The 21,153-nt window shown below is 47.7% G+C and overlaps 2 protein-coding genes across 5 annotated transcripts in view; one reads left to right on the forward strand and one right to left on the reverse strand.

Moving 5' to 3' along the window:
- Nucleotides 1-15,830, reverse strand: part of LOC119382414 (ubiquitin carboxyl-terminal hydrolase 35) — a 223,412-nt gene extending 207,582 nt beyond the window's left edge. For 2 of the 4 annotated variants that reach the window (XM_037650109.2, XM_049412195.1), the window contains exons 1-4: nucleotides 15,460-15,830; nucleotides 8,081-8,187; nucleotides 4,087-4,264; nucleotides 2,679-2,804 (exon numbers count right to left, since the gene is read on the reverse strand). In XM_037650109.2, coding sequence (XP_037506037.1) covers nucleotides 2,679-2,804; nucleotides 4,087-4,264; nucleotides 8,081-8,187; nucleotides 15,460-15,651 — 603 coding nt within the window. In that variant the 5' untranslated portion in view covers nucleotides 15,652-15,830. The remainder of the gene's footprint in view (nucleotides 1-2,678; nucleotides 2,805-4,086; nucleotides 4,265-8,080; nucleotides 8,188-15,459) is intronic. The other 2 variants (XM_049412196.1, XM_037650108.2) reach the window with 2 other exon arrangements.
- Nucleotides 15,831-17,683: 1,853 nt separating this feature from the next.
- Nucleotides 17,684-21,153, forward strand: part of LOC119382415 (coronin-7) — a 231,134-nt gene continuing 227,664 nt past the window's right edge. The window contains exons 1-4 of the mRNA XM_037650110.2: nucleotides 17,684-17,810; nucleotides 18,105-18,196; nucleotides 18,316-18,412; nucleotides 18,466-18,546. Of these exons, the coding sequence (XP_037506038.1) occupies nucleotides 18,134-18,196; nucleotides 18,316-18,412; nucleotides 18,466-18,546 (241 nt within the window). The 5' untranslated portion in view covers nucleotides 17,684-17,810; nucleotides 18,105-18,133. The remainder of the gene's footprint in view (nucleotides 17,811-18,104; nucleotides 18,197-18,315; nucleotides 18,413-18,465; nucleotides 18,547-21,153) is intronic.

The following is a 21,153-nucleotide window of genomic DNA, read 5'->3' on the forward strand; positions in this document are numbered from 1 at the left end:
TTTCGCAAAACTGAGCAAGACAGTGATCTGGCCCGGCATGAAGCGTGACGTTTATCGCTATTGCCGTTCCTGTCACGTCTGTCAAACGGTGAAGTCTAGGGGTGGCAAGCCACCTGGTCTGATGAAACCGATTATCAGTGAGCGTCCGTGGCAAGTGGCCACCTGCGATCTAATGGGACCTTTTCCCAGAAGTAAGCAGGGGTTCATTCACCTCATGGTAGTTGTGGATCACTTCTCGAAGTGGGTGGAATTGTTCCCTCTTCGGAAGGTGACAGCGCGAGCGGTGCTCGAGAGGCTGCAGGAAGTGTTTTGCTGGTTCGGCTTTCCGGAAGGGCTCATCACTAACAACGCTTCGTATTTCACCGCTCGGATGTTTGGTGTCACGTGCCGTTCCCTTGGAATTGATCACTGCACCCCTTCACCCTACCATCCCCAGTCCAATTTGACGGAGCGCGTCAATCGTACGCTCAAACCAATGTTGGCGGCCTTTGCCGAAAGTCAAAGGGACTGGGCAGACCATTTGAGCGAGCTCGCATTCGCAATCCGAACATCCGAGAGTCGCTCGACTGGTTTCTCGCCCGCCTTCTTAAATTTTGGAAGGGAGTTGGAAAATCCGGTGACCAGTGTCATTCAATGCCAGCTCGGGGACGAGGAGACGCAGGCAGACTGTTCTCCTTACGCGTCACAGCTTCGGGACCGGCTTTGTCGAGCTTTCTGTAAAGCGAGGCAAAGTTTGGCGTCGTCTAGGGCTCAGCAGAAGGCCCAATATGACCGCAAGCATCGCGACCTGGCATTTGAGGTGGGCGATCTTGTCCTGAAGCGCAACCACGCCCTTAGCGACGCGAGTAAGGGGTTCTCAGCCTCGCTCGCTCCTAAGTGGCTTGGTCCGTATCGAGTGGAGAAAGCTTGGACTCCACTCACGTACTTGCTGAAAGATCCCATTTCGGGAAAACTCAGCCGTGCCCATATCGCAGACCTGAAAGCCTTTGTATTACGGTCTGACGAGCTCGCGCCAGCGCCCTGTGGCACTTCGCGCAAGCAAGGGGGCGCACCCGGTGCGGCGGACCGTATTCGGACCACTCATCGGTATAATCTGAGGAAGCGGTCACCTTTGTGATTTTGCGCCGGACGGCGGACTCTGTTTTCTGCAACCAAAGGCCCTCAGTTACTTTCTAGCCTCAGCATGCTAACTTCTTTACGGCCAGTGCTCAGAAGTCGGTCCGCCCAGTTTGCTGCTAGTTTTTTTTTGTTTCATTTGAATACTCATGTGTATTTCATACGTTTTTTCCAGTTGTGTTTACCGCATTTTGACAGTCATTTTGTTCTCCTTACTTTTTTTTCCGTGTTTTATTTCTTGTGCCTGCGGAAGGGTTCGTGAATACTGGTGCTTATGCGGGGGAAGAGGAACGAAGGACGCTTTGCGCCTTCCCACGCGAGCGCGCGAGGTTGGCGACATGACACCGTGAAACGTGAGTCGCAGTGGCCTTGGACGGCGAACTAGGGTCGCGCTTGGTGAAAGCGCTGCTATGTGCAGTGACGTGTGTGTGTGCATGCGTACGTGCGTGGTGCATTGGTGCGTCACTGGAAAGAGTGCGTGTGGTGAATTCACCTCATCTACGTGGACACTCGGGGCAATGACCCGCTGACGCCGGACAGACCAGCGGTGCCCTGCTCTCGGTCGTCGGTTTTCTAATGGTGTTTGCTATTTGATTCGATTCGCACTGGAATTTTACTATTCGAACTATTCCCAAAGACAAATACAGTCAACATCCGATTGTAAGTGACTACTTCAGATTTTTAGTATGCTTCACCTCATTACACGCTTGTATTGTGGCAAAGCTGCCTTTCAACGTCTGTTACGGTCAAACATAGCCAAGAGACAGTGAACGTCCGATTAGAAGTGGTCCTTATATTTTAAATATGTTTCACCTCATCACACCCCCGCATTGCGGGCAAAGCTGCCTTTCAAGCTCCGCTACGGTCGCAAGTATTAACTCAAGAAAACGCTGGTTCCAACATGGAGATGAGAGATGTGGCAGAAGTGGGGGCTCAATTAATTGCTGTTTTAGACCTGAAATTTGGGCAGGAAGTCCGAAAAATCAGATGCCAAAGCTTTTTAGCATCCAGAATTTCAGATGTTATTATATATCGATGTCTCTGAGGCAGATTTGGAACTCCGTACTTGAAGGGAGTATACCCGTGTCCGCCACATCAGTTGGGCTTCCACAGAAGTTGAAAGAGGAGGAGAGGCTGAGGAAATGGCATCTTTGTCTACCACGTGTAAAGTGTTGTCAGCAACACTTTGGTTGCACCAAATCATGTACATAAATACAATTCGGAGTCTACATTGCACTTGAACCTAGCGAAAACAAACACTTTCATGTTGTTATCTCATAAGAACATGCTTAGGAATCCTTTCCACCTTTTTTTTCTGCAATTTCACTTCGAAGTATTCGAAAAATATTCGAGAAATATTAGAAGAATATTCGATTCGATTCGCACTCACACTTCAATAGTCGAATTTGCTTCGCACCCATAATTTTGCTATTCGCACAGCTCTAGTATAAAGTTATCCAGAAATGCAATTACAGATCTAAAGAACAAGCAAACAGCACTGTGATGAGGTTAATGCGAGTGTGCCACTGCCAGCGGTGCAAAAACACCAGCCCTTCGCATACCTTGATGAAGTGGGCCACGCTGTTGATGTCTTTGATATAGGGCTTAAGGTCTTCTGCTTGAGCTGGGCAAGGTGCGGCCACCACACAGTGCGTGAGAACCGAGCACAGTTTTCCCAGCTGATCCTTCTGCAAAGAGTCGCACCAGGTGTACAGGGTTGTCCACTCTTAGGGTGAATACGGCTCATCATTAGATTCCCTCATTCTTGATCCCCGCGAAGGCACAGCTCTTGCCCATTGTGCCACGCGCCCTACTACTGGCAAAGATGGCATTCAAGGAGAAAGTAACAAAATAAGGCAGGGATTAGGATGTAGATGCAACATGTGCTCCAACATAACAAGTGATTTTTATTTGTGAATGCTGGCCAAGGCAGTGGAATAGCTATGCGAGTGGTAGTACAGCTTCCTTTCATTTGCATCTATTGATGCTATTACAATAGCTATGATTACTTAAAGGTTGCTTCAGTTGGTGCGCATATTGCTGCAAGGATGCTTAGTGGGAACTTGGCGCATTCTACGGGAGTTTAAAACGACTAATGTTATGCGTGTAGACGTTCCTTTCCTTGTGGCACGGTTGAGGTATCCACCTTGGCCAAGCTAATGAATGAGAAGGCCATACGAACAGGGCCCAATTATGCTGCTGTCGCGTTCTACTGTTGAAGGCAAAGCTGAAGCGTCCTTCAAATCTTTTTCATAGTTGGAGTGCTGCGGGGAGCCACTGCCCGCCACAATGTGCTAGGAGAGAGTCTTTGTTTTCCCCTAGACGTGAGAGTCTCTGTTTCCCTGCTGTCCCAGGAACAGGTGCATAGTGTTTGGTGCCGTTGGAGGTGAAACTCCAATAGACTATTTATTATCTAAAACAATAATGTGTTTTGCCACGCAGCGCTCAGCACCTTCAAAGGCTGAGCATGTACTAGTTCATGCAAGGCAACAGACAATGCAGCCTTGGGGCTGGCTCAATTCAAACCCGTGGCGGTCTGTACTCCTGTGAGCAACGAGGCTACCAAAATACAAAACTCTAGGAATAACGGAGGAAAGTCTAAAAGCACTTGTGCATGCATACCTACAAACAAGCTGGCAGTCTATATCAAGCTCCTAGAAAAACCACTTGCGCAAGTCACAAATGCCATTGTGCTCCTCTGAAGTTTAAGGACACTGCTTTCGAGGTCGAAAGTGAAAGAAGGTTTGTGATTTTTAAGAGCTGTGGACACAAGAGCTTATCATTCTTCCAAGTTTAGTAGTTTTGCAAGTAATCAAGGATGGAACAAACGTATTTGAGTGGTCCCTCCAGGGCCAAAGTGATGGAAGTTGAGTAGTGCACAAATGGACAGAAGTGAGTGGTCACTCTTGATGGCACCTTCCAAGTTTTACTTGCCAAGTGCTTGGAAAGTATACAAGAGGACAAACCAACCTTTGGCACACACTGAGGAAAGCGCTCCAGCAGGGACACCATCGCACATGTCACAGACAGGGCCTCCGTGCAGCCATCCAGATAGTCCACACAGTGTGTTTGCACCACGCAGCACATCTTAGGGAAGGCTTGGTTGTCTTCCATGTTGGTTAGCACAACTGCGACCAGCTGCAACATTCTGCCACGAGGAGAGTCTATGTTACCAATTGCAGCACTGCAAAAACATACTTTCTTCTATAAGGTTGCAAAAACAAACAGAATAAAAGCAATGGTAGATGTCCAAGTAGAAGAACCTGAATAACCCTTTTAGTGTTGGGTGTTTCTGGCTGTGATATGCATCCAGTGTCGGTTTGGTTTCGGGAATATCACAGAATAATAATATCTGGGGTTTAAAGTCCCAAAACCATGATACGATTATAAGGGACGCTGTAGTGGAGGACTCCGGAAATTTCGACCACCTGGGGTTCTTTAATGTGCACCTAAATCTAAGTACACGGGCATCAAACATTCTCGCCTCCATCAAAAATGCAGCCGCCACAGTCGGGATTCAATCCTGCGACCTTCGTGTCAGCAGTCGAGTACCATTAACCACTGTGGCCGGGCGGGGATATCACGGAAGCCTGAAGTAATCAACTTCTCGCGCATCCGATTGAACAGTTGTGCTTGCGAACAGTTCAGAACGTGAGGCATTGAAAGGAAATGTGGGTGAAATACAGTGAAACCTCGCTGATACGATCACAGCTCATACGAATTTCGGGGTGATGCGAATATTTCGTTGGTCCCGGCCAAGCCCTATTGGCCTGCAATGTAATGGAGTACGGTTGTTGCGAACAGATTTTCACCCAGTGATGTTTGATACGAATGTATGCTACCACCCAGGTACGAAGAGGTGCTGTCCGTGCTGTTGTGGAAGACGCGCCAAGCACGTGCGAGCGCGGGAACGCAAGCGTGGACATGCGCGCCGCACCGCCAAATTGTCAGAATCACAGTGTAAGAAAAACGCTTTTCTTACGGTCAGAATAAACTTTGAAAGACGCGTCATGGCCTCCGAGATTATGTGCGCGAACCTTTGAGGCTCTTATGTGCCTCCGTGTGCCTCAGCGTTTAGATTACAGAGGACATTAGCGCCATGTTTTTTTTTTTCTAACGCGTCGACGCGGGCTGCTGTCGTTGTACTGCGTTTATACGTGCCAGCCTCGTGCATCAGACATCCTATGAAAGGTGGACGAGGACCGAAAGAAGGCGAGGACGGTCTTGACGAAGGAGTCAGGCCTCACAACGTCAATATGCGCGACCGTTGAGGTCGCACTTGTGCGGGCACGGTTGTAAATCTCCCAAGCAACATCCCCAACACCTCCACGATAACAAAATCATAACACAGGACTGTGGTTCTGTAATTTTGTGGCCTCGATTCATCGCGTCAAAGCGCTTCTTTTGTTACTTTCGCTGCACTACTCCGGTGTCATGCAAAAAAGCATACTAAAATTTGGAAGGGGCTACTGCTGTTGTGGGTCACAACGCATCTGGTTCATTAATTAAATACACGCGTACAGGCCGTATATTTACGAGTGCTTGTATGATTGCCGACACTAAAAACCTAACGGACAATCATTCAGGGTTCCTCCTGGCGTTCCTGCGGCCCTGAAAAACAATAAATGAAAATGTACGCCAGCTTTCTTTTGTCGCATGCCAATTTTCCATGCTTTCAGGCGATACGAATTTCGGATGATACGAATATTTTTGGTGGTCCCGCGAGATTTGTACCACCGAGGTTTCACTGTATTGCCTATCTTTCGCATATTTTCGGTTTGCCGTGCACGCTTCCGAAAAAAAGGCACCACCGTGTATCTGATGTTGACACGGTGCAGGCTGCGGCAGATGGCAGAACAACCCTTGTACCTGCAGTCGCACCCTTGTACCCATAAACGCACACCCGCCACATGGTTGCTCAGCCCGAGAGAGGAGTAAGTGTGGAGTGACCCCACACCCCCAACAAAGAAGGGTGGGCGTGGTCACTCCGTACCCTTCAATATACGTGCCAACACAGTACGGAGTGAATATACAAGGTTCTAGAAAAAGTCTACGGATGGCGCGACCAGCTTTGCGCTTCGGCGCAAAATTTTGAACACACAGTGGAGAACGTACTGTTGTGTCAGTGACACTGCGAGGCAGAAACGTGAGAACGTATCGGTGCATCTGTGACAGCGAAAGGGTTAAAAAAAGAAAATTTTAGCAAGCCAGCTGAATTTTAAGGAGGGATACGTTAACTTGTGATTGGTTTATGGAAAATGAGTGGGTGAATGGTCAATAATGAAGTCCCAGCAGCAGCCCAGATAAGATGGGTAGACTGTGGCGAGCACTGCTGGTGGAGCAGCTCAACAGCATGCTCCTGGGCACAAGCGCTGCTGCTCTTCCTCTAGCGCTTGCCACGGTTATCTTGGCTGCTGCTAGAGACAATTGACTGCCTTGAGTCTAAGGCACTGGCATATTCATGAAATATGGTTGCAGCATTTTTATTAATGTTTACTTAAAAGAAAACATCCCCAAACTGCAGATAATATGGTTGGGATTTGACCAATTGGTAACATCGAAACCAAGTTTGGGCACTGCATATCCAACGCAGACCAAGAGTATAAAATGGTGCAATCTGGACACCGTCCCAGAAGGAAGGCCACACATCCTTCCTCTCAAAAAGAGTTCAAACGAGACTGCTCCATGCACCAACGGACCTCAGTTCCAATGCAGAACACACAATGGAAATCTGTGGTAATAACATGGGAGAAGCCAGGCGATGCAAGACGCTTGCCTGCTGGTGGAATGGTTTCCTCAATGGCTCTCATAATGAATTAGTCCTTATATTACACCTTACAAAGACCATCGTATAGCCAGAACTTGCAACAGGGTTTAATCAAAGAGGCATTTCACTGAAAGCACAGTGAATGCACATATTTATCTCCAAACCATGACCTCATGTTCGGCAGCACAACCTAGAATATTCACTGCTATACAGCTTGCTGCATGTCTACTACATGTCTGAACAAGCTTTGCTTCCATCAGCTTTGAACTATCAAACCCAATTTAAATATTTTAGCATTACTGAAGGCTGCTATATGCAAGCTGCAGCTCATAAACCAGATGTAGAACAAGAAAACAATGTTGAATGGCAAGTCATTATATCATACAAAAATATTTTGCAGCAATATTGTGCATAGTTTTCAAACGCATACTGACAGTTACTGCTGTAAATTAGTAAATGCAACCTGTTCCCCATATGGAAATATTTTTCTTAAACATTGTCCTTAGTGTGTAAAGTCACATACGAGGGTAACTTTTCATGGCAAGAGAAATGAAACAACTGTGTCCCTTTTCAATTTACTTGCCCTAACTTAACATTTGTATGCCCATCAAAAAATAGTCAGAGCTTTGGTCTCCAAAATATCCACGGACTGCACTCTTCACTTCATCAACAGCTGCTTCACAGATTTTTCTGCAGCTTTGACAAGAGTCTGGGGTATAGAGTAGGTGACTGATCTTCTCCAAGCCACAGTCCTTTGCTGCAGCCTTTGCAACACTCACCATGTGAACTGGAGCGTTGTCGTGAAGCAGGCAGACACCATGATCCCTCACCTCTTCTGGTTTATTCTAGTTCATTTAAACACATGCATATAGTTCGGAACTCGTACACCCACTTTCTAACCGACAGTGCTGCGTGCCTGAGGTGGCTGTTTTGAAATCAGTGGGAGTCTTGGACGCTAGGCCGGAAACTTACGAAATTACCTGTATTTCTGTGGAGGCACAGTGATATCTGGCACGTGATCGATAAATGAAGAGTTTGCATTTATGACAATCAAAGTTGCTAATGCTAGAGGGATACAAAAGGGTATGTGCTGTTACTTAAACCTGCATCAAGATGTCAGACTGGATTTGTTTTAAGCAAATCACACACTGCACTGCGCAATTAATGGCAGCTACATGGGCATACACTACAGCATACTTGTCTTTGTGAATGACTTCAGGTGATGTCAGAGCTGTCGTCAAGTGGCTGTGGGTGAAAAACCTTGTCAGAGCATTCCTGTGATACTTGCACCAAGCTGTGAACACCTGCAAATGAATACCCCTCGCATGTAAATATGCCTGCAGAGCACAAGACAACAGAGGCTGTGCAAAACACATGTTGCACCATACAAAGCACACTCTTCAACGAAGTTGCTGCAAATGGTTTCCTGACAGCTGCTAGTTTGTGGAATGCCTATTTTTAAGCACTATGGCAATGAAGTGCAACAAAACGTATAATGTGCTCAGCAGGCTATTTAAACGGACACTAAAGCGAGAAAATGAATCAGTTGAGACTGATAAAATATTCTGTGAAAACTCTGCCTTCAATAATTTCATCATCACAGGCCTATTAATAGAAGAGAAAGAGAAGGTGAAAGTTTAGTTTCTGAATTTGAATTCCAAACTGAATTCTCTACACGTGAATGTCAGTGTGACACAACGAATTTCAATTTTTTTTTTGTCATACTTGGCCATGCTGGCTGAACAAAATCACCTGAAACTTGGTACGTTACATGCCTGGCACATTCAAAGGACAATGCAGCTCATTTTGTGCCAGTTGCAAACCATGTAGGCCCTAGCAGGTGCCGTCAAAATCTGGGACATCATGAAAATTGGTGCAGCAACTTCAAGGTGGCTTCGCCCCCTGCATTTTCTTTTTGTGCATTTTCTGGCTTACCAAGCATCTTCCCGCAGCAAGAGTAGTGCTTTTGGTACTGTGAAAGGGTAATGAACTAATGCGAGAAAAATCGTTTATCTCTTTAGTGTCCCAATAAATACACTAAGAGGCCTTAGATGCCTCATTAAACTCAAAAACTGACTGTCGATGTCGGCACCCGCAGAGTCGGCGTCAACACGAGTCATGCAAAAGGTAATCATTACGTGATGATGTCACCATAACGTCACTATGATGTCACATCACGTGGTGCCATGTGATGTAGTCATCACGAGACATCTTCTCTTGGTCAATGGTGGACCGATCACGGAGGCTGTGCAAAACCTTGCAAGGTCCAGAAAGCTTGCAATGCCTCTGATCTTGGAGGCAGTGCAAAACCACGTTAGGTGCAGAAAGCTTTCAGAGGGAGGCGGGGGAGGATCAATACATCGACTGAGAAGAAAAATAAGAAGGCTTTCAACTTCGAGTCATCTTCGGCGAATGCATAAGGGACCCTGTGAGTTTTTACAAGCCCAAAATAGATCAAGCAGGTAAAGACTGTGGGAATTGAGCTCGCCCTCCCCCTTGGCGCCTCGTTCCCCAGCTAGCATGTGTGCTGGCCCCGCGCAGCTCGAGCGCCGGGAACCACCATCATTTGCCGACATGGCTACCGTGGCTACGCCGCCAGGCCTTTTTGCTTGGTACGAGCCATGCATTGGTCTTCCCCGCACGAGTCCAGACATGCTGCTAGCCTACGTCACTGCGCAATGCCTGTCCTCATTGGTCGCCAAGGACAACCCCCTTCCCCATGAGCTCACTTCTGTCTGGCGCGGGCTTGCCCGCATCAGATGCTCTCGGGCCTGTATGAGAAGTTGACGCGCTGCTCTGGCAGGCGGCTTCTGGTTCGTGTGCTCGACTGCTGCCTTAGATGCCTCATTAAACTCAAAAACTGACTGTCGATGTTGGCAGACTGCTGCCCTTTGTGTGATAGTCGTAGTGCCGCTGGCAAGCGTATTCGACCGGTCTTGCGGAGTTCCCTTTATGGCCTGCAAGCCCGTGACTTTCGTACTGTGATGCATCTTGGGTTAATAAACCCGTGTTTGTTGGCAACCTGCCTCGAGTGCCTTTTCTGCGCCATGACAGAGAGTCGACGAACCCGGCCGTAGCGTCTTTGTTCGCTGCGGCAGTGTAGTCCCTTCCAGGTCACCTCGTAGGGTAAGCTTCGTGCAAAACCTACCTATCTCCACAAGACTCGAAACATCAGTGGAGAAATATGAACTCTTTTATTAACCAATCTAGTCGAGAGGAACCTGCAATAAAACTTCGGTCATTAGACGTCTTGCATAACGAACCAGTAGACATCAGCAATGCATTTAATTAAGTTTTTCTGTGACCATACCTCCAATCATACTAATGATATTCAACAATAAATCCAGTAGTGCTTACACTCATCACACTCATTTGCAACTGTTCCAGATGAAGTGACCTACATCATATATCATTTAAAAGCTGCAGGAACATGCCTGGACAAAATTTAATCGATTCATAAAAGAACAAGAAGGGAAATCTGGGCTAGTTGGTTATAGTTAATTTTCAATCAGCTTACAGCGCAATAAAAAGACGAGGATGCAGACCGAGAATGCATACTCGGTCTGCATGCTTCGTAGGATCCTAATGCATAAACATTAGGATCGAAGAGCATGCGCAAAATGTTAAAAACGGCACAGGTTCTCATTTGGCTCTTCATTGTCAAAAAAGTGGTTGTAATCCCAGTTTTGATAGGACAGAAATTTTGCACAGGCACAGGGATCAGCGCACACGAGAAATAATGGAAGCTTTTTTACATGTCATTGGAAGATCACATATGCGTCAGCCAACCTTCGGTAGCCTTGTCACAGGCTGAAGTGTCTTATCTCAGAGACAACTTGCCTCATGTTCATGACTAATCACTCACGTAGGGTATTTTGTTGTTGTTGCTACTTTTGTCGCCCTGTGCATACGTGATGGTCTTTTGATATCCTTTCCCAAATGCTATTTATTCTGTTCCTTGTGAAATAAAGTTTCAGTTGCGAGTCAGCGCCGCGGTCTGTTGTTTCTTCTGTTCGTCCTCGTTCTTTCGCGCGTTTCATTCATTCAAGATGGAATCACACCAACTTGCCCAGTTACACGTTCTAATGCAATACATCTCTCGATTTCCCCCTTTTCATTTATATACCCAGCAGGATAGCTTAGCAGGTAAGGTGTCACAATGCTGGCCACATGGCCGCATTTCAATGGAGGCAAAATGCAAGAACACCTGTGCACTTGGACTAAGGTGCATATTACGGAAGCCCAGGTGTTCAGCATTAATCAAGAGTCCCTTACTGCGGAGTACATGCCTTATCATTATTAGGGAGTTTTCCAATAGGGGCCCCAAAGAAATAGCGCCAAGGCCACTGCGCATACGTGAGACCCAAACAGCATTTTGGTTTTGCTTTGGGGACGCTATTTCTCGAATTTAGCGGGAGCCCCAAAGCCTGTCCCTTAAGTTTTGCGTCAAACAAACATGATGGCACCCACTGAAGTGACGGCTCTTGGCCAAGACTAGGGTGACCTAGAATAGGGGGAATGTTCAAAGCGCCGTAGACCCTATTCGAAAACTCTTAGCTCCTGCTTGACCCAAAGCGAGCACACGCAAAGGGCTTTGGGGCCCCAATTCAAAAACTCCCTATTAGGTGCATAAAAAACCCACAATTGTGTTTATACACACACATAGAGAAGAGACCACTGGATCTCCAGCCACCCTTCACATGGGGAAACCTGTGCTCCACAATGCAGCTTCTAGTAAGTAGAACGGAAGTGGCATCATGTGCTTTAAAGGGACTGACAACTGGGCAGAACGTGTGATTAGATCCTGGTAGAAATGAAAAGACCGTGAAATATAGTGATCGATTCCAGCATACTTTTCGCACTGAGAGTAGGGTTTGTATTTTTAAATTCTGCTTAAAACTAACAAAAACCGGTATGTCGTGCAGCCCAGCGGAAGAGCCTTGAAGCAGGATTACGTAGACGGTCACTTTGCTGTACGTAGTCTGATGCTGTCATGCGCGCCATAATTGGTCCTCAAAGTTAGAGTATGTATATTATTATCTATCCCCGCTCTGTTCTGTGCTGCCTACGAGGTAAAAGGAGTTGCATGGTGAGAAACGGCACTGCCTTCGGGGCCATCGGTGGCCCAAGTCCAGCTGCAGCACATACGCACGGAGTGCACGCATGCGCAGTAAACCGCCGCGCTCGAACATGAACCGCTCTCGCGCTCACTGTTAGCAGCATGTGTTATCAAGTGTGTTTAAAGGGACACTAAAGGCAAATATTAAGTCGACGTTGATTGTTGAAATAGCGGTCCAGAAACCTCGTAGTGCTACTTTTATGCCAAGGAAGTGTTTATTTTGAAATAAAATCACGTTTTAGTGGTCCGCATCGCGTTAGCGCACTTCAAATCATCCGCCTGAAATCAGCCTTTCATACGTCACTGCTGCCGTGCCCAACGTTGCCCGCCTTTACTGTGCAGCCGCCGACACTAGTAGCAGCAGAGCGAAAGTAGCGGGACCCACAGCAGCAACAACGGTAATCGAAGCCATCGAAGCTTGCCGCAATCGCTGCAACGGATGTGGACGGAGAACTTGACGAGACATCGGCTCGCGACGCTGGGCTCCAATTCAGCGACTTAGCCCCGATGAACGCAATATGCTGCTGAGGGCTCATAGTGCCTGCGTCATTGCATGCGGCATTTTATCAAACTTTCTGTCAGAGTGACTTTCACGAGCGCGCAAAACACACGCGGCAGTACGCGATCCCGAAACTACCACTGAGACGCGACCGCATGAGCGAAGCAGGGCGCCGGGTGAAGCGCAGTTAGGCGAAAACAAAACCTTTGAACCACGCGCGCTGTTCCCCATGGCAACGCGAAAAAGGTTCTTTTTTCCATGAATCAAACGGAAACGAATAAACAGCATTTTATTACGTCTTTTGATGCACGGAAGGTTCTTTTTTTATTGCTGCTAGTTTGATTACTAGTGATTTATTGTAGGCACACTCTCATACGTCATTGGGATCACTTCGAAAATGTCCCACTCGTGGCGCTCATCATGTGATACATTTAGCTTAATTTCTCTGTAAGCAGGGCACTGCTGTTGATAATATTGCCGTTTTAGAAGTTGTCATACATTGAGCTTTCACTCTAATATAAATTATTTGCCTTTAGTGTCCCTTTAAGACTTCATATTCACCGCAAATAGAAAAATTCTGATTAAATATGTTTCACGGTGTTTTCCCCGTTACCATTTCATGGATAGACACTCTGACCAGTTAGCTTTCCATTGCGCTAAAGAAATTAGGTGCCCGAAAAATTGGTTGTCAGTCTTGAAATAGGTGCCCGAAAAATTGGTTGTCAGTCTTGAAAGTACATGTTTCTACTCACTATGCCGGGCTAGTGAATTTAAGAAAACAAGCCTGTAGACATACAAGAAAGCAATTCTTTTATGGCTATCGTTTCTATATATTGAAACTCAATTTAACAAAGTGGTGAGGGTGCTCAAATTATTTCGTTAAATCAGAAAGTTCATAAAATTGAGGAAGAAATTTTTCAGCCTTTCGAAATCTAAGATTGTAACATAGCGTAACCCGAAAGCTAGTGCGGCATTTTATTTGCCACTAACGTCTGCGAGGGCAGTCCGAGCATAAATTCCTCCCATGTCCGGGTGATAGACGTCAGACTCTGGAGTTTCCAAGACGCGTGGCGCCACCTGTCAGAGAAGTATTGGGTAGTACAAAGACAGACTCCCTCGCACAGTTTGCTGTGGGACTAGGTGTAACTAGCGAGTGCGAAACAACGATCGAGCTTAATATCGCGTGTGTTTGCGCATTTAACACTCAGAACGAGAGCTGTGAATTTCTCTCCGCTAGTCGGACACTCCATCGAACCGTCATGAAGCGCCTGCTAGATCACTGACCAGAATGACGGTGAAAACAACAGCAGACGAGACTGCCCCACACGATACAAAGAAACGCCGTGATCGAAGCTACTGTTGCGTTGTGAATTGCCACGGACGTAACAACGTTCAGTTTTACCGATTTCCACAGCTGTCGTACGAAGAAGAAAGGCGAGAGCGCTGGATACGGGCCGTTGCGAGCGTGTTGGGTAAGCGAACTGACCGCGTTCTCTATAGCCGGTCACATGAGAAAGTATGACAATGTGGCTCTGCTATTGTTTTGCGTAGCCCTGATGGAGAACCATGGTAATCATGACTATGAAGCCCAGCAGAGGCTCTGGCCGCAGTGCACAGAGGCTCTGGCCGTGTAAAGACAGAGTGAACAGCTAGAGGCAAACTGCAGACGCGTGATACGTCGCACACCGCGACAACTTATAATCGGAGTTAGGCGTCACCACACAGCATCGCGGACGTACGTTTTGAAGGCTCAGAGTTCTGGTTCTAACTAGCTAACACGTGCGTCATACAAGCAAATCGCAAAATGTTGGTCGTGACCACCTTCAGGTTTGTTTTGCCCGTGGCCTCTGCGGTTTTGCCTTTGGTTGTACCATGCGAAAGTGGACAGGCACGTATCCCCATTTGCAACGGAAGACGACCATCAAGATACCATTTGAGGATCCATAATAAAACAGCTCTAGTGCACAGGAAACGAGAGACTAATTAAGGGAGAATGCAACCGAAAAGGCAAAAATCGCCAGGGCCATTCGTCCCCGATAAAGCGAGTTTTGTACCACTGATCGCAAGATACATAGTTAAGTAAATTGATCGTGTATGTACTTCATTGCTTTGGCATTACGTATATACCCGATTTTAACGCATTTAGGCGCTAGAAAATGGATGTCGGAGGGCTTGCCTCGAACTCGATGTCGTGCAATGCTCGCTTGTACTTGCGAGTTGCGGCGCGCCGGAATAACTAAAACTTATTTTGCATTGTATTCGCAGTTCGCTTTTATCAGCTTCCTTTGTTTCTGAAGCGTGTACTGGCAGCAGAAGCTTTTCAGGACCTTGATTTTCAAGAAACCGCGCCTCGACGCCAACGAAAGAGGGGGGGGGGTTCTATTGTGACCTATGCACATTTGCTTGTGGACGGCTCTCTTTGTACTACCCAGTTTGCGCCAGGGCTGCGATGAGGGCGCTGGTGGCGGTGTTTTTTGCAGCGCCGCCTGGGCAGAGTCTGACGTCTATACAGGCGCGGTAGACGGTCACGTGAAGCCACGACAGGCTGCAGGTATTCAAAGACCGGGAGAACGAATGCAAGCAGGCCGAGCAAGAAAGTTCCAAGGAGACGCTATCTGTCGCACGAAGCATTAAATAACGAAAGCAACCACGGTGTTTTTGTGGGAGTATTTGTAAGAACAAACCACGACCAACCAGCGCCAAGTGATATGCAAACGCGCAACGGAGAACGGCGTGCAGCCTCGCCACAATAAAATTGTGTTGTGATTAGGGTGGCTAGACGTTTTAACGTGATAGCGTTACAACACACGTCCGAAGAAAAGCCGTCTGTGTAAAAACTCGAAAGAAATCCCTGTATTTTCGCTAATTTATAAGTAAACTTATCGGTACGCATGCTCAGTGAGACGTGCCGAATGGAAGTCCTCAAAAGCAAAATATGAGTCGGAAAAGGCAGCTTACCTGAATTCCACCGTTCTGAAGAAAGCCATTGTCACCACTGATTGCGAGGTCCCATGACACTTCAAGCAGAGATTGACAGTCATTTGAGTTCATCGGTTTTGAAGCAGCCGGAATAAGCTTATTTTCGATCAAGTTTCGTTTGACATCTTCCGGAGAGTCGGACTTGACAATTCCTCGCAAAATATGATGCATATTTGTCGCGACTGCACTGTTAACAAGTTCGAGAGAAGGGTCAAGAATAAATGCCAAATGTCTGGGCAAACTGCACAACCATTGTTACGGTTTTCATCGGGCCGGCCTTCAATGGCACATCCGCCTAGCCTAATTCCCAGTGTTTTGCACACTAACAAACAGGCTCGTGCCAACCATAGAGTGGTGCCAACAGCTATGCAAACCATGCACGCCGGAGGAAACCATAGACTCTATGCCGGAAACTACAGTATATTCTAGGGACCGTACGGAAACTACGCACGAGACTCCATTCGCCTCGTGCGTCGTGCGCCACCGATGGCGGCGCTGCGAACGGTGCTCCTGAGATAGTACACTGTACCTGAGACGTGAAGCTCTCGCAACGCCTTGCCAGCCAAAGTGAAGCCAGCTTTTGCCCACCAACGAGCTCGGAAACATGCTATTTTCTGATGGTGCCGACTTAGAGATCAAGTGGCTTCGATCGGTTAGTGTAAATACTACGTTATTTATAAAATAAAAGATCGTTGTTGCCGACAAAAGTAACCCGTCGAGAGGAGTATTGGCGATTGATCTCCAATAAAATTTGCCATGACTTTGAGGCTTATTTGCGAAAACTAGTACACAAAGACACACCTGGAGCAGTATCTAACCCGTAAAAGTTGCCATATTAAACTCGTCTGGCGTGCAAGGAAAACGCTCGCTTTCCTTCGCCAAACGCCGATGGTTTATTCTGCCCCTACTAAGATGGCGGGCGCAGCCGGTATCTTTTGGTGGGCACGGCTTCACTCTTGCGCAATAATCGCCACTCCACCAGCTTATGAGGCCGTAAATCGAATGGACCCCCGAATCCTCCATGCCCCCGAACACTCGAACTACAGTGTACTAGAACTGTAACTCGAACCATCGTGATAGTGGTCTGAAGAAGAAAAGGCGCCTAATTTCTGCAGCCAGGTTAGCCAGGTCGGGAGCACGGCGTAGCACAATGTACTGGCGTGCACCCCCTCTTTTCAATAGAGGAACGTGGCACCGGTTTGGATGAACGCCCGCGGTGGCCGCCAGGGGCGCTGCCATACGGGTGGGTGCGGTGGGTGCTGATCACGCGTGTCGTCTGCTCCGCACAGCAGATTTGCAGCGGTTGCGTCGATTTCTGTGTTCGTGTTTTCAGTGTTATTGCCGGGTTGCGTGTTTGTTGTTCGTGCCGTCAAAGGGTGAGTGAGTGGTTGTCGCGTTTCTGTGCCCGTCATTACGGGAATTATGAGGTGAATCTAAGGGAATGTCGAAGCCAAAGCGCCATAAGGATCTCGTTTCGTAGTACCGTTCTGCACACCTGGTTGCCGCTCGAACAAACAGCGCATATCATTATTCACGGCCACATCTCGAGCTACACTTTATCACATGGCATGGGAGTGCCAGTGCAACACATCCAAAACAGATTTCTTTAAGGATTTCAGTAGAGATGGATGGGAGGCGGCACTGTCCAGCCCGGACCGGGGGGTCCAAGAGGCCCTGGTGGCCCGCGCAAGGACCGGGGCGCAAGCCAATGGGATCCCGGACTAGGGACTCCACCCATTCAGCAATATGTATAATAAAGTTTTTCATCATCATCACGGCCACATCTGATGAAGACAGTCTCGAAGATTGGGACAGAAGAATAAAGAGGGCGGACAGGAGACTGAAACCAAGTGCTGTGGCTTGCGAAAACGATTTTGACGAGTTTCATCGAGCACGCGTTCGCCATCACCGTGAACGGCGTTGTCAACGAGATCCCACGCTACAAACCAAGCCTCAAACCTTATGCGGCACCCACAATATTCCCTGAATATTCTTAGCAAATTGTGGCCAATGTACAACACTGAGCAACCGCTGCGGCTTAATGAAACAAAACCTGCAGCGGCCCCCTCACCGATGCTGTGGAAACACGGCGGTATATGAGGAGCGGGCGGCGCCGCGGCACCCACCCACGCTGCAGCGCTCCAAGCGGCAGCCGCCGGCATTCATCCCATGTGCCACCTGGAAGGCCGCGGACTGTAATCGTAGCTTTGACGTTACAACCAAGGTCACGTGATGCTTTATCCCACGTGACCTACGAGGAGGCGTCGTTTCTGTCGTTTCTTCATAGAAGTAAACTCTGGTAAACTTGGGAACAGGAGTCAATACGCGACGTATGTATTTGTTTCTTGTCGTTCCTATTCAGTTTTCCGGAGGAGTGTACGAAACGAACGACAGTCTCTTGCATTTAGTGCGCGATCAGATATATCTGCGTCAAGCTTCGAGGTGTAGACTGAACGACGTCAAATCAATCGAAACCGGTGCAGCTGACAGCTCTATTTTGGAGCTTGATTGTGCCCTGCTGCTGTGTGGTGAATGTTTCGCGCATCGACTGCTTCGCTGGTGGCGACTTTCTTTGTTTAGACATCGCCCTCACACCAGGTTCTTTTTTTTTTTTTCCCCCACAGAAATACTCAGTTTATGCACCGGACGTTCTATGTATCGCTTCAAGAGCTCCAAGTACAAAAATGCCACTCCTAAGGTGCCAAAGAAAGGCGAGGTGAGTCCTTTCTAGCGTCACGTTCGGCTGCTTTTGCAGCGGTTCCGCTACGGCGCTTTTGCAACGGTTCCGCTGCGGCACTGGTGAATCATCGCCCTGCGGCCGGCTTTTCATTTCAGGGTTGGGTTCTCGACATATCTGTCGGCGCACCGCAGTCATTCGGGAACCACATAAAGGCTAGCGCTTTGCACAAGGTCTTCAGTGTTGACAACCGAGGTTGGTTAAAGGTGGTGACAATTTTCTCGCTGCTCATGGTTGATGTTATGCAGGAGGTGGAAGCCTCGGCGTCTTGCCGCTGGATGACACGGGGAAAAAGAGCAAGAACTGCCCGTTACTTCACGCACATTCCGGTCCGTACCTTGTTCCGACCCAGGTGAAAATTTCGCTGCTGGTTTCTACTGGTCAAGTGGTTTATTGCCAGTTGCTGCTGGGACTATCTGGCGCTGAGACCGTCTCACATCCAGCGGACATTCAGTAAATATCAGCGATGGGATATCGCTTTGATGAGAGTGGGCATCCGTAGGTTGTACACAGCAGTTCCACACATAACATGGGCATATCAAATGGCTCTTATTTTTGGGTGTGGGGATGCAGTAGCAGACCTGTCTCAATCATCATCAGGTTGGCAGTGTGTGCTTTGGTAGCCTGTAAATATAAAAATGCATATATATAATACGTTTATTTAGCGGCTGTGAAGACACAGTTAACATAAATATTGAAACAGGTGAAAGTGGTGCACAATGAGTGTTCTGGGAAGGAAAGCACGTTAACAGGGTAATGCAGCCTTGGAAAAAACTGCCTCAACACTTGCAGTTCCACTGATGAGTGTCATCCATTTAAATGTGCTGACTTGCATACACACAGCAGCCGCGACAAAAAATGAGGTGCTTGCAGCAGGTGTTATTGGAACATATTTTGAGGTGTGAAATGTGTTTGCACATACCGTTCTACACCGTGTGAAAGAAATATTGAGTGAAAATTAAAGCAATATCAACCCATAAAGTTCTACCAAAATCACATGGAAAGCATCAATGAAGCCTTCAAAACGTACCCAATTTGGCAGTGTATGTGTGCAAAGCCAAGATGGCCCTTGACTAAATCTGTCAACCACTTGCGTAGTTTGTGTGTGCTTTCAGCCCATTTTGTTGGCTAGACGAACCATATAACAAATATTAATGTACATCCTAAACTACTCTGAATGGACGTCAAATGAATTCACTTGGTACTTATTCACCAGCATTTGGGGCATAGGTATGTTGCATGGCTGCTGACTCACAGTGTGAGTTCGGCTCTGGCGGCGGCACTCGCATTTCTCTGGAGGTGAAAATGCCAGAGGCCTCTGATGCTGTGCAGTGTGAGAGCAGGTTCAAAAACCAATTATCCGAAGCTTTCCACTACCTCATAGCCTGTGTCACTTTGCGACGAGAAGCCACATAAAAAATAGGCACATGTGAGCCAATAAGAACGTAATACAGGGCAGTGAGGGTACTTACACAAACTGGCATGTACTTCGTGCATATATAACCATTGCATACAGCAAGGTGCAGTGACACACCGTGCTTAATAAAGCACACATTTGGGATACGCGTTCCCTAATATTTGAAATGTATAAGTGCAGTGCTTGTATCCAAATGAAGATAGTCAGAGCTGGGGAAATCTGTGCTGATAAATCCAAGATACTGCAAAGTACAGTGTAAAAAAATTACACCATCTCCTGCTAAAGGGGACCATGAGGCGATGCGAAGCTGGAGCACTTGCACGACCGCGTCCTGTTGGCGTTCGTTGGGCGTGCTACCAACCTTGGGCATGCTACCGACCTCGCGTCGTGGAACGAGAAGAGGAACGCTACGCGCGTCGTGTCTTCCCTCTAGCCTGGCCGTTAATTCTCATAGGGCGAGCGGAGAACGCGGTCGACAGGCGCGCGTGAGAGGGGCAGCGTAGGAGAGGAGAGAGAGAGGGAGGGGACGCGCATGCGCTCATCGTGGCGTTGTGCAGGAGAGAATTTTGGCATGTCGAGCCCTACTCACACTTCATCGGAAGCATCAACGGAGTCAAGCAGAGTGAACCGAAGCAAGCGCTGAACTGAATGCGCGCAGTGCTCTACCCGCTTTATATTCACACTTGAAGGAGAGGAGACTAGAGGAGGAGAGTAGCGCATGCGCTGTGAGAGCAGAAGCGAGAACGCAGGAGAAGCGCAAACAGGTGGTGGGAGAGAGTAACGTGCAGCTGTTGGAGAGAAGAAAGAAGGAGAGTTGCGCATGCGCAGTGTGAGTGCGGACGCCGTTGCGGGACATGCCGCCGCTATAAGATGCTTCACATCTAAAAGACACGCTTGAACATGCTGGTCTTGTCATGTAACATTCTTCACAGACAAAAGTGACCATAAATAACTCTGTCATACAAGTTCCTCTTGGAAACTTGCTGCACTCTATGAACACCGGAACAATTGCATGATCTGAAGACACCACTACGACTAACCACCATGCTGTTGTATTTAGAACAGAGAGAAACGATGCATCCGATGCCTGAACATCATCTTCTTTTATTTCATGACCCCAAGCGACCATCCTCATCTTGTTTCATATGCAACATTTCCCCGGTTGATAAAAAAAAAAAAAAAAACTCGCTTGCATAACGCATAGTCCCTGAGCTTCAAAGGAGTTTTTTTACCTTGTGCGCTCTTCCGTGGTGGTTGGCCGGTCATTTCGTCCTGCAGTGAAGACGGCTGAGTACTTGATTCACTGCTGGCTTGTGCTGCTATTTCTTGCCGTGACGTAGATGGACAGTCAGTATGTTGTTCACTCGCAGGAAATGCACCACCTTGAAGAGAATCGTCAGGTAGTGGTAGAATCCACTCTAGAATACCAGGTCGATTGCCTGTGCACTTCTCCGCAGCTTCTTGGTGTATCGCTTGAAATTTGGAAGCGTTCCACACTCGCCCGTCATCCAAAAGAAAT

The sequence above is a fragment of the Rhipicephalus sanguineus genome, chromosome 2 (genome assembly GCF_013339695.2).
Source record: "Rhipicephalus sanguineus isolate Rsan-2018 chromosome 2, BIME_Rsan_1.4, whole genome shotgun sequence".
Lineage (NCBI taxonomy): Eukaryota > Metazoa > Arthropoda > Arachnida > Ixodida > Ixodidae > Rhipicephalus > Rhipicephalus sanguineus.